The 12935-nt window shown below is 34.7% G+C and overlaps 1 protein-coding gene and 1 non-coding gene across 5 annotated transcripts in view; both read left to right on the top strand.

The window, feature by feature from the left end:
• The window catches only part of LOC133051956 (probable ubiquitin carboxyl-terminal hydrolase FAF-X), a 144016-nt gene extending 131344 nt beyond the window's left edge, over positions 1–12672 (top strand). For all 4 annotated transcript variants that reach the window (XM_061136636.1, XM_061136635.1, XM_061136633.1 and 1 more), the window contains 7 exons: positions 718–903; positions 1294–1514; positions 1599–1687; positions 8558–8714; positions 8871–9083; positions 9464–9559; positions 11069–12672. In XM_061136636.1, the coding sequence (XP_060992619.1) occupies positions 718–903; positions 1294–1514; positions 1599–1687; positions 8558–8714; positions 8871–9083; positions 9464–9559; positions 11069–11206 (1100 nt within the window). In that variant the 3' untranslated portion in view covers positions 11207–12672. The remainder of the gene's footprint in view (positions 1–717; positions 904–1293; positions 1515–1598; positions 1688–8557; positions 8715–8870; positions 9084–9463; positions 9560–11068) is intronic.
• Positions 6048–6154, top strand: LOC133053224 (U6 spliceosomal RNA). Its single transcript, XR_009692158.1, has one exon. It is a non-coding gene; the product is annotated as a U6 spliceosomal RNA (small nuclear RNA).
• Positions 12673–12935: the final 263 nt, after the last annotated feature.

Here is a 12935-nt window from a genome sequence, read left to right as displayed (position 1 = left end):
GATAGGGTAGAATGAGAACTTTGGAGAAAACCAACTTCTAAACCTAGGGGGAGAAAAAGAATCCGCAATTAATAGCAAGAAATAGAAAGGGGAGAAAATAAGAAAAAACCATGGAAGGTAAGAAGAAATAAAAAATGAAGGTGAGAGAATCCAGGTAAAAGATTCAAGAACAAAGAAACAGTTGAATTTGAGAACTGTTTTTTACCTTTAAACCTGAATGAGATTCAAACCTAATTCAAACCTGAATTAGGAGAGAAACTGAATGGATAAATTAGGGGGAAAAGCAATAGGAAATAGGCCTTTTTCCCCAAAAAGATTTTTTTAGAGTGGGAAAAAATAGATTACAAAAGAGATGTTATTTCTCATTTAGTAGTTTCTGTCTTTGTCATCTACCTTATTGTCATGAGAAATACTATTTAGTCTCTTCTGGTCACTTTAGATTCTGTGAAGTGTACTTTTCTCTAGTATAATTGTAATATCAGAGACATGTCACTATATCATAGTAGGGATAGTTAAATTTAGCTTAAGTAAATCAATGTATGTTTTGTTCCATCTGTATTCTATATGTATTTCTGCAGTCTAATGAAAAGAGATGAACTTTAGTCATAAAAATTATGGGCAGCCGTATTACATAATTATTTATTAAAGCAGCACTTGCTATTCTTACTATTTTTGCTTTTGTTTTTGATAAACATTCTTCTTCTCCCTTTTTAATAGGTATGGCAGAAAAGACACAGCTTCTGAAATTGAGTGTACCTGCTACCTTTATGCTTGTGTCTTTAGATGAAGGGCCAGGTCCTCCAATTAAATATCAGTATGCAGAATTAGGCAAGTTATACTCAGTAGTGTCTCAACTGATCCGCTGTTGCAATGTCTCATCGAGAATGCAATCTTCAATCAATGGTAAAGTAATATGTCCTGTTATTTATAATAGTTTAAAAATAATGGTAGACTTCTGTAGTATTTAATTAAAATTCTGAAATTTATAAAATGAGATTATATGCTTTAGTATATTTATAACTAGCTGTTTTACGACTTTGAGACCTTTTACAAAATTCACCACCTGCTGTAATAAAATTAGTAGGGTTGAAATGATTTAAGAATTTTAACTTTAATTTTTTTTGTCTTCAGTATCAGCATTTATATTTTTGCATCTTATCATCTTAGTATATCCTACCATTATGAGTGTTTGTGTTTAGAGCACTTAATTCATTTTTTTTTTAAATAAAAATTGAGTATTACAGTTTTGCAAAGGCATGTATTGGCTGTTCATTGATGACAAATCTGTTCTAGGTAATCCCCCTCTTCCCAATCCTTTCGGTGACCCTAACTTATCACAGCCTATAATGCCAGTTCAGCAGAATGTGGCAGACATTTTATTTGTGAGAACAAGCTATGTGAAGAAAATTATTGAAGACTGCAGTAACTCAGAGGAAACCATCAAATTACTTCGTTTTTGCTGCTGGGAGAATCCTCAGTTCTCATCTACAGTCCTCAGTGAACTACTGTGGCAGGTTAAAGAAAAATAAACATTCATATGCCTATAATTTGATTAGTCTTTTAAATAAGAAATTCAATTATGTCCCATCTGTTTTTAGGTTGCATATTCATACACCTATGAACTTCGGCCATATTTGGATCTACTTCTGCAGATTTTACTGATAGAGGATTCCTGGCAGGCTCACAGGTGGATACACTTTTTGCTACCAAAATAATGATAATTTTGTAGATTCTAAAAACAAGCTGAAATTGTTATTAACCAAATATAATTTTACTTCTTGAATCTCTTAAAAATACATAGTAGCACAATGCATGAAATATTTCCCCATCATAGTTTTATTTATTATTTTCTCTTAAAACCACAGTTTTATGTTTATTGGTAGTTTTTTTTGCTTCCACTTAATGTTTTTTATTTTTTTTTTTAACTAAAAGTGAGTAATATAAGCTTTTCATGAATTGTTAAATTCTGTCAATGTAGAAAAATAATAATCATTTATTACATGTTTTTAAATTCATTACACTAAGTAACATTTGGTTATCTAACAATAATCCTTGCCTGTTGGAAGTTTTATTACTATATTTGGGGTCAAGAGTAATGTTTGGAACTAATGTTTCCCAAAATTCTGCTGTGTTCTTTTAAGTAAAACTGAGCCTACAAAGGCTGATATAGAATTAGTTGCCCAACTCTGCTAACTGATCCTCACTTTGCTCTTCACAGGGATTGATTATAGTTGATTTTAGAAACAAGCATGTGTACCTATTGCCAGCTATTAGTCATTCTAATAACCAAAAATTTTTTGTGCACTGTGTAACATCTTTGGTCCTTGTAATCTGAATTTCTGTTAACTTTATTGATGTAATGTGAATGATTGACAGTTTGAATTTGTATTGTATATTATATTAAATTGTGAATTAGTGGGACTTAGGATGTAATACCACATCAGTATTTGAAGATACTGGTACTTGATAATCCTGTCAAGGAAAATTTGGCTCCAGATTTTAAGCTGGAAATTCCCTCGTATAACTTGATTAACAAGTACGTGATTTTTTAGATTTTTGGTAGGTGTGCTAAGAATTGTGTTTGGATTGAAATGTCTGTGTACTGATCCTCAAAGCAACCTAGAAAATCTCAATTATGAAAGAAAAAATAAAATTTAGAAGTAAAATGGCCTTAGAATGACATAAGGTCATTCTAAATTTTTAGAACAGATTGTTAAATCACTTTAATCTCACATTTCAGGGGGATTGAAAATAATCCACTTATTAAATTATTATTTTCAAAGTGTCACCTAATTTATCATCTTAGATAAGCAGCAAATCAAAATTAGTGTTGTCAAAATAGAGTGAAGTGAAGTGAAAGTCGCTCAGTCATGTCTGACTCTAGAGACCCCAGGGGACTATACCGTCCATGGAATTCTCTAGGCCAGAATACAGGAGTGGGTAGCCTTTCCTTTCTCCAGGGAATCTTCCCAACCCAGGGATTGAACCTAGGTCTCCCACGTTGCAAGCAGATTCTTTACGAGCTGAGCCACCAGGGAAGCCCAAAATAGTGTTGCTGCTGCTGCTAAATCACTTCAGTCGTGTCCAAGTTTGTGCGACCCCATAGATGGCAGCCCACCAGGCTCCCTTGTACCTGGGATTCTCCAGGCAAGAACACTGGAGTGGGTTGCCATTTCCTTCTCCAGTGCATGAAAGTGAAAAGTGAAAGCGAAGTCGCTCAGTTGTGTCCGACTCTTAGCGACCTCATGGACTGCAGCCTCCCAGGCTCCTCTGTCCATTTCCAGGCAAGAGTACTGGAGTGGGCTGCCATTGCCTTCTTCCCAAAATAGTGTTAACAGAAGACAATCACCATGAAACAAAAATGTTACATACTATATTCATTTATTATTCAATATCTATTTTGGTATCTTGATAGAATTTGTAATTTGTCTTAATACTTGGTTTATTAATTTAATTTGCTTTAACCAGAATTTATTTAAAAATTTTTTTACTTAAGAGAAATTAAAAACCTACATTGTTTAGTATATGACTTCACCTTATAGATGTGTTAAACTCATCAGTCTCATCATAGCCTTTTTCTCCAAAGAAAATAAAAATAGTAAAGATTTAAATATTTAAATTTTATTTAAATGTTGTGAAAAATAGTGAGGTTTTGTGAACAGACTAATATGGGATTGTTACTATCTTAAGCAAAGAGCCTACTATATGCCAAGCACTGTCATTGACAACAGAACAAAAAAAGGTAAAAACAATGTTGATTATAATGGCTTAGGAAAAGCAATTGATACTAATGACAATGTTGCAGAAATAGACACCATTTTGTTATCACTGCAAAACTAAAGAATAAAAATACAATATACACTACAATACTGCAAGTGTTCCAAGCTAAACTGTGCCTAAGTTGTGTTATTTTTGCTGGAATGATGAGACTTTGAAAAATTACTGAAATAATTTCTCAAAAATAAATTCTCAAAAATAATATTATGAATGTATATTGCAAAACAGAAATACATAAAACAATAAAATCCCTGCCTTTGGTTTGCGGTATAATGCTATTAAGTAAAACAAATGGTATAAAAGAGAATTTTTTTCTAGATATTTTCTATTCAGGTATTGATACTAAAGAAGATACATTTTTAAATTTTTTTTATTATTTTTTTTATTAGTTGGAGGCTAATTACTTCACAACATTTCAGTGGGTTTTGTCATACGTTGATATAAGAAGATACATTTTTATCTGTAAATAATTTACAGATTATCTACTGAGAACAAGAATCAGTCTACTATATAAGACTAGAGTTGAAATTAAATCATGTATCATTAGCAGTTCAACAAGTTCTTATCCAGTCAGTTCAGTTGCTCAGTCCTGTCCAACTCTTTGCGACCCCGTGGACTGCAACACACCAGAGTTCCCTATCCATCACCAACTCCCGGAGCTTGCTCAAACTCATGTCCTTTGAGTTGGTGGTGCCATCCAACCATCTCATCCTGTGAAATCTCGTGCTTTCAGTCTTTTCCAGCATCAGGGTCTTTTTTTTTTTTTTTTAATTGTTTTAATTGGAGGCTAATTACTTTACAATATTGTAGTGGTTTTGCCATACACTGACATGAATCCTCCATGGGTGTACATGTGTTTCCCATCCTGAACCCTCACTCCCTCCCACCTCCCTCCCCATCCTATCCCTCTGGGTCATCCCAGTGCACCAGCTCTGAGCATCCTGTCTCATGCACTGAACCTGGAGTGATGATCTATTTCACATATTATAATGTACATGTTTCAGTGTTATTCTCTCAAGTCATCCCACCCTTGCCTTCTCCCACAGAGTCCAAAAGACTTCTATACTAGGGTTATTGTTACCATCTCTAAATTCTGTATATATGCGTTAGTATACTGTATTGGTGTTTATCTTTCTGGTTTACTTCACTCCGTATAATGGGCCTCAGTTTCATTGACCTCATTAGAACTGCTGCAAATGTATTCTTTTTAATGACTGAGTAATATTCCATTGTGTGTTTGTACCCCAGCTTTCTTATCCATTTGTCTGCTGATGGACATCAAGGTTGCTTCCATGTCCTGGTGATTATAAATAGTGCTGCGATGAACATTGGGGTACACATATATCTTTCAATTTGGGTTTCCTCGATGTATATGCCCAGCAGTGGGATTGCTGGGTCATATGGCAGTTCTATTTCCAGGGTCTTTTCCAGTGAGTCAGTGCGTAGCATCAGGTGGCCAAAGTTACTGGGTTGGTGCAAATATGATGTTGTTTCAGACCATGGGTTTTAAATGATTATAAGTTCAGTCAAGCATATCTTTATTAATCAAAATAAGAACCATTAAAATCACATTTTTGCCAACAAAAAGTTTATTTATTCCTATTGCATAAAATTCCATGCTGTGGGATTCAGTCAGTCTTGGAAAGCATTTTCTGCCTCCTGTTGGTTGTGGAAGTGTTTTCCTTGCAAGAAATTGTTGAGATTCTTGAAGAATTGATTGTCAGTTGGCGAGAGGTCAGGTGAATGCAGCAAAATGAGGCAAAACTTTCTAGCCCAATTCATTCAACTCTTGAAGCGTTGGTCTGTGACATGTGGTTGGGCATGGTTGACTGTTGTTACAGAGAAGAATTGGTCCCTTTCTGGTGACCAGTGCTGGCTTCAGGCACTGCAGTTTTTCATGACTTCTCATCAGTTTTCCTGAGCATACTTTTCAGATGTCATTGTTAGCCAAGATTTAGAAACCTGTAGTGGATCAGATGGGCAGCAGACCACCAGTGATTGTGAACTGTTTTTGGTGCAGTTTTGGCTTTAGGAAGAGCTTTGGAGCTTCTTCTCAGTCCAGCCACTGAGCTGGTCATTCATTGCTAGTTGTCATATAAAACCCACTTTTTGTCTCATGTCAAAATCTGATCAAGAGATGGTTTGTTGTTGTTGCCTATATTAAGAGTGTACGACACCTCAAAATGACAGCCCTTTTTTGATTTTTGGTCAGTTCCTGAGGCACCCATGTACTGAGCTTTTTCACCTTTCCAGTTTTAAATGTCAAATGAGTGCTCGCTTTGGTGGCACATATACTAAAATTGGAACGATACAGAGAAGGTTAGCGTGGCCCCTGCACAAGGATGACATGCAAATTCGTGAAGTGTTCCATATTTTTTTGATTTTTTACGTACCCCAGTTATTGTCCACTGAGTGTCCTAAGTGAAATAAACAGAATAACCAAAACCTTCAAAAAAAAAAAAAAGTCAAATGATCATTGAATGGTCAAGTTGAATTCTTTGGCAGCTTCTCATGTAGTTGTATGAGGGTAAGCATCGATGATGGTCTCGGTTGTTGACAACTTTCAATGGCCAGCCCCTATACTTCTCATCTCTTTTGCAGAACTTCTTGAACCACTACTGCACTGTACAATCAATAGCAGTTCCTGGCCCAAATGCGTTGTTGATGTGTGAGCTATCTTCGCTGCTTTTTGGTTCATTTTGACCCATTTGGGACTGAAATAAGAAAATCACCTGAATTTTCTTTTTGTCTGACATCATTTCCCTGTCCCTAGTCTGAAATAAATATAAAACCAAGTAATAAAGTCATTAGAAAAAAACATAAAGTGAGAAAAGGGCATTAAAAGGATGTGTAACATAACCGTATTTAGTTTTTAAATTTGGAGGCTAATTACTTTACAGTATTGTGATGATTTTTGTCATCTGTCAACATGAATTAGCCACAGGTGCACATGTGTCCCCTATCCTGAAACCCCCTCTCACCTCCCTCTCCACCTCATCCCTCTGGGTTGTCTCAGAGTACCTTGCTTCATGTATTGAACTCACATTGGTCATCTCTTTTACATATGGTATTATACATGTTTCAGTGCAACTCTGTCAAATCATCTGACCCTTGCCTTCTAGAGAGTCCGAAAGTCTGTTCTTTACATCTGTGTCTCTTTTGTTGCCTTGTATATAAGATTGTCATTACCGGCTTTCTAAATCCCATATATATGCGTTAATGTACAGATTGGTGTTTGTTTCTGATTTAGCTTCACTCTGTATATAGGCTTCAGTTTCATCCACCTCATGAAAAGTGATTCAGATGTGTTCCTTTTTATAGGCAAGTCATGTACCACTCTGTATGTGTACCACAACTTCCTCATACATTCATCTGCCAGTGAACATCTAGGTTGCTTCCAGGTTCTAGCTATTGTAAACAGTGCTGCAATGAACATTGGGGTACCTGTTTCTCTTTGAATTCTAGTTTCTTTGGTGTATGCCCAAACCCAGTGGGATTGCAGGGTCATATGCCAGTGCTATTCTCAGTCTTTTAGGGGATCTCCACACTTCTCCATTGTGGCTGTACTAGTTTGCATTCCCACCAACAGCGTAAGAGGGTTGGTTCCCTTTTTTTCCACACCCTCTTCAGGGTGTGGATTCATTGAAGAGTTTTTGATGGTGGCCATTTTGACTGATGTGAGATGGTTTTGATTTGCATTTCTCTAACAGTGAGTGACGTTGAGCATCCTTTCATGTGTTTATCCATCTGTTTGGCTTCTTTGGAGAGATGTCTGTTTCATTCTTGTGCCCATTTTTTTTTTTTTTTTGATTGGGTTGTTCATTTTTCTAGTATGGAGCTTTATGAGCTGCTTGTATATTTTGGAGATTTTAATTCTTTGTCAGTCATTTCATTTGCTCTCCCATTCTAAAGGCTGCCTTTTCACCTTGCTTATTGTTTCCTTCCTTGTGCAAAAACTTTTAAGTTTAATTGGGTCCCATTTGTTTATTTATTTTTTTTAATTTCCATTACTGTGGGAGGTGGGTCATAAGAGGATCTTGCTGTGATTTATGCCAGAGAGTGTTCTGCCTGAGTTTTCCTCTTAAGAGTTTTATAGTTTCTGGTCTTATATTTAGATCTTTAATTTTGAGATTATTTTTGTGTATGGTATTAGAAAGTGTTCCAGTTTCATTCTTTTACACATCATAACCACATTTATTTATAAATGTATTCCTGTATCAAACAGCAAAATTCCACACTGTAAAATAAAGCTGCAGTAATTTTTGCACCAAACTAATAGCATAGTTTTGAACCCACCATGTGTGTTTTAATGATTAGAATTCAGGTTAATTTTGTACTGATGGATTGTATCACTTCAACAGAAACTAGACTTTATACTCTGAAATGCTATCTTGAGGTAGTGATCTAAGTAAATCTGTTCTCAACTGAAGCAGTCATGAAGACATACTTCATGGTAATTTTAATAAGAACAGTTTAGTATTGGTATCTTTAATTGTTTAGTAATTCATTTAAATTACTGTAAAGCAAAGTCATTTTGGATTGATAATAATTTGGTGGAACTTCAGACTCTTGAGTCAGACTTAGTCAGCTCCCCATATTGCTAGCTGTGTGACAGTAGTTTGACTTCTGTATTTATTTTCTCATCATTGAAGTGACTTTACTAATGGGACCGACTTAGCAGTTAACACTATACTTAAAAAATACATTGAATATATAGGCAGTGGACTTCAAAATGTTAGCTAAGAGACACTATAAATTTATATATCTGGTTCTTTTCTAGAATTCATAATGCACTTAAAGGAATCCCAGATGACCGAGATGGATTGTTTGATACTATCCAGCGCTCTAAGAATCACTATCAAAAAAGAGCATACCAGTGTATAAAATGTATGGTGGCTCTCTTTAGCAGTTGTCCTGTTGCTTACCAAATATTACAGGTAAGAATTATTTTTTAAATTTTATAATCTGGATCATAATTAATGGATGCTTTCCAAGAAAATAATCATGAAAATTTGGAGTCAGCATTTTAAGTTAACATTTAAAATTTTTATGTATTCTTTTACATAATTGTTTTGTTTTATTTTATTTTGAAGGGCAATGGCGATCTTAAAAGAAAGTGGACCTGGGCAGTAGAATGGCTTGGAGATGAACTTGAAAGAAGACCATACACTGGCAATCCACAATACACTTATAATAATTGGTCTCCTCCAGTTCAGAGCAATGAAACATCAAATGGTTATTTCTTAGAGAGATCACATAGTGCTAGGATGACACTGGCAAAAGCTTGTGAACTCTGTCCAGAGGAGGTAAAAAAAGTCACCCATGGGCAGCAAATAGAAATGGAAGAAAGAAAACTAATTTTTTTCTTTATAGGCCAGTGTTTATTGTATTAAAATTTTTGTCATGCAGTTTTGTTAGCTTTAATGTTTAGTATTAATTTTTCTTAAGTAATCAGGAAACTTCCTGACACCTTTATTTAGTTTCAAGAAATTTCAGTGAAATTGTTCTAAACATGTTTAGGTGAATCAAAATTTTTTTCTCTGAATTATTTTATTGGCTGTAAATGAAAAAATGTTCTAAAAAAGATCAGCTTTGTGGTTTTAAATTTTTTTTAAAAGATTAAAAGTGAATTTAAAGTTGCTTTGTACTCACATTATTAAAATGTCTTTAAACATCTTAATAATAGGAGCCAGATGACCAAGAAGCCCCAGATGATCATGAATCATCTCCACCAGAAGATGCCCCATTATATCCTCATTCATCTGGATCTCACTATCAACAGGTAAACATGAGTTTCTCTTCATTTTAAACCCCTAATTTTTGTGATTATTTGCTTATTTTTCTTAAATATTTTGTAGCTTTTAGTTGTGCCTATAAAGTAATAAACTATTAAGAATAACTTTGACAAGATGATCAGAAGAGTGGATGGAGTGGAATGATACTACAGCATATTTTGACCACTCTTAGGGTATTTCCTTTGCCCACTAGGCACCTCTCTTGTACCAAAAACTGCACTTAATCAATATGTATAATACACATTAACATGAAAATAGCCAATGTAAAAGTGTCTTGATTACTTATGTGCAATGTTCAGTTGCAGTAGGAATGTCTTTTAAATGATGATATTTAAGCCTCAATTCTGTCAAATTAGCCTTCAGTGCACAGGAACGACCTAGGAATATGATCATAGTACTAGTCAAGTGACATCCAGCTAACAGAGCACATTTTAGTCCATAGTTCATTCTCAAAGAACCACCAGGACTAGAGATTTAAAAGTTTCTTATGTTCTTCACTGGATAAAATAGTCAATATTCTCCATTGGAAAAAGTATTCAATAGTGCTGTGTTTCCTGATGGACAATAACAGGCCAGTCTGATATACATGATTGCTGGTGTGGGAAAGTAAAAATAAAAGTAAATGTCTTCCAAGTTTAAAAAAAGATTGTAATACTGACAATTTTGGACACTTAAATGTATATCTCCTCTGAAACATCAAGAGTGGAAAGACTATAAGAAGACTGAAAATGACAGAGATCCCAGTTGTTAAGATTCTTGAAACTATAGACTAATAAACTTGATGTGTGTGCCCTAGCCAAATTCTGTAAGAATTAGAGAGGAACACACACACACAAAAGCAACAAAAAACATACACACAAGTAATCATAGAACCACTGTAGCTTCATGAAGAAAGCATCATGTGAAATAAGTTCCCTTCCTCCTGTTAACAGTTTAACTCATTTTAATAGATGCTTTGTTGCACAAAAAGGAATAACTGATAAAAGTTTTATCTGAAGGAACTTTTATTTGTAAACAAGAATTTGGGGAGAAAGTTTCTAGAAAAGTTGTTCTGAATTATAAACTATAAATGTGACTAATTCAGCTATTTAAGATAGTTGAATAGACAATGGTCTTTAATGTTCCTTAAATCATCTAAAGGTCCTTGTTAAAATCAGAGATTGCTGAGTACCACCCCAAGGAAAATAGACTCATGGCTGCTTTTTGACTTGGTAGGCTCAGTTTGCTTAGTCGTGGACAGTTGTTTTACAACATGTTGGACTGTTGTTTGTTCGGTTCCTCTGGATTTTCCAGGCAAGAGTAGTGGAATGGGTTGTCATTTCCTCCTCCAAGAGACTTTCTTGACCCAGGAATCAAACCCTCGTCCTTGTGTCTCCTGCATTGCAGGCAGATTCTTTATTGCTAAGCCACCAGGGAAGCCTTTAGACATACTTTACCATGTGAGTTTTTCATTTTCATTTGATATGTCTGACATACCAATCTGTTTCACTTCTCAGAATAGTCACATACATGGACAGCCATATACAGGACCAGCAGCACATCACTTGAACAACCATCAGAAAACTGCCCAGCAGCAACAAGAAAACTGTGAAGGCAATGAAGAAGTATCCTCGTCTGAAATGAAGGATCAGTGAAACGTCCATAATTAACTGGTTCTTTAAGACCAGGCTGTTAGGCCTTACAGTCCAAACTTTTATATACTTGGATAGTATTTAACAAAATAGAGAAATTGTTCAACATGGAGTGGAGAGTTGATTCATTGTCTCATTTGCAGAAGTTTGGTGTCAACAGGGAAGCCACCTGGGGGAGAAGTGTATAGTGTTTTGTAATAAATGGGTGATACCGATATGTAAATGGGAAAGTTGTATATAATGTATTGTTTGATGGTTAATTCTTAAGCAACAAAAAATTTTTGGTGTCTATGAGAGATATACAAAAAGTTGTCTTTTGATTTTTTGGGTTTCTTTTTTGCTATGTCTGATGCACTTGCCAACCAGTATTGTCAGCTTCATGGCAATTGGAGCAAAGCCTTTACAAAAAAAAAAAAAAAAGATGGGGAGAAGAAAGTTAACATTGAACGAGGCCATTCATATCAGTCACACCAGTAGCTGCTTACTAACTCTTAGTTACTGGAGCCACTGTAAGCCTTTGAATTACATGGGTGATGTTGCAAATTGGTGTTGTAATAACACTGTTTATGCATATTTTCATTACCTTTTTATTCCGATAGTACATGATCACTTTAAAGCTGTAGTAATACTGTATTTAGCTTGGCTTCACACTATGTTGGTGTAGCCAGCGGGAGCACTCACTAAGTTTATATAGCCAGTGAGAACAATGTTACGTGAATGATAGCAGTTTCCTCAAAGTGACAGGTATGTTGCCCAGAGCTTTTATTTCTTATACCAGGAGTAAATATAAAATGAGAAATGTAACAAATAAACCGTTTTTGGTTATATGTATGTTCTTCATATTTAATATTTGACACGAGTCTCTTGATGGGACACAAATGTGAAAGTATTGATAATAGAAATATTAAAATATTAAATATGCAGAATTTTGCTATGCCATGATGTGGAGCACATAAGAGAAGACTGTACTTGGTGTGCTTGTTTTTTGGATTTTTTTTGTTTTTTGAGTAGATGAAGGTTCTAAAATTTTGCTTCAGCTGGAGGCCAATGAAGTGGACATCATCAGAGTCCCATAGTAGTTTGAAATACCATTGCACCAAGATGTCTGGCTGATAAGTCTAGTCAGTCAGAATTTTACTTGGTAGCAAAGTTGTCCCAGGTTCTTTTGCATTCTAAAACTTACTCTTGTGAGGTTTATTTAAAACATAAATTTTTGGTTAGTTATTATAATTCTGAAGTACTATTTTAAAATAAGCATTTGTTTCAGGATTTCAGGAAACTTGGGAGTAAATACTATATTTAAAAAAGAATTGGTAACTTTTAAATGTGTGTAATATTTTGGAGCCTGTCTAAAAACCAAATATCCCTGCAAACAAATACAGCCCATCTTATACTATTTAAATATTTTGCTGTTTTGTTTTATAGAAATTATTTTGCTGAATTCACAAATAGAATTTGATTTAAGAAGACTTTGTCCTCTGTTGTTTTTGTTTCCTGTCATTTTTATTTCTTCTTAAAAACTGCATATACATTGAAATTTACTCTTTGCATAGCATACCTTAACATGGCACTGAATTCAGCATTTCAGATACATTGGGATTTTCTGTTTAAAATGATTTGCCTTTTGTTCTTTACCATAAGAGAATTACAGAAAAGAAAAAGAATTGAAAAATTTCCTAACATAACTTATCTTGTTTGTGCTTTCTCTTTTTTATGAGAAGTCTGTAACTAT

The sequence above is a fragment of the Dama dama genome, chromosome X, assembly GCF_033118175.1.
Source record: "Dama dama isolate Ldn47 chromosome X, ASM3311817v1, whole genome shotgun sequence".
In the NCBI taxonomy this organism is placed as follows: domain Eukaryota; kingdom Metazoa; phylum Chordata; class Mammalia; order Artiodactyla; family Cervidae; genus Dama; species Dama dama.
Note: the sequence above shows the minus strand (reverse complement) of the source record. Positions and strands in the feature narration are given on the sequence as shown.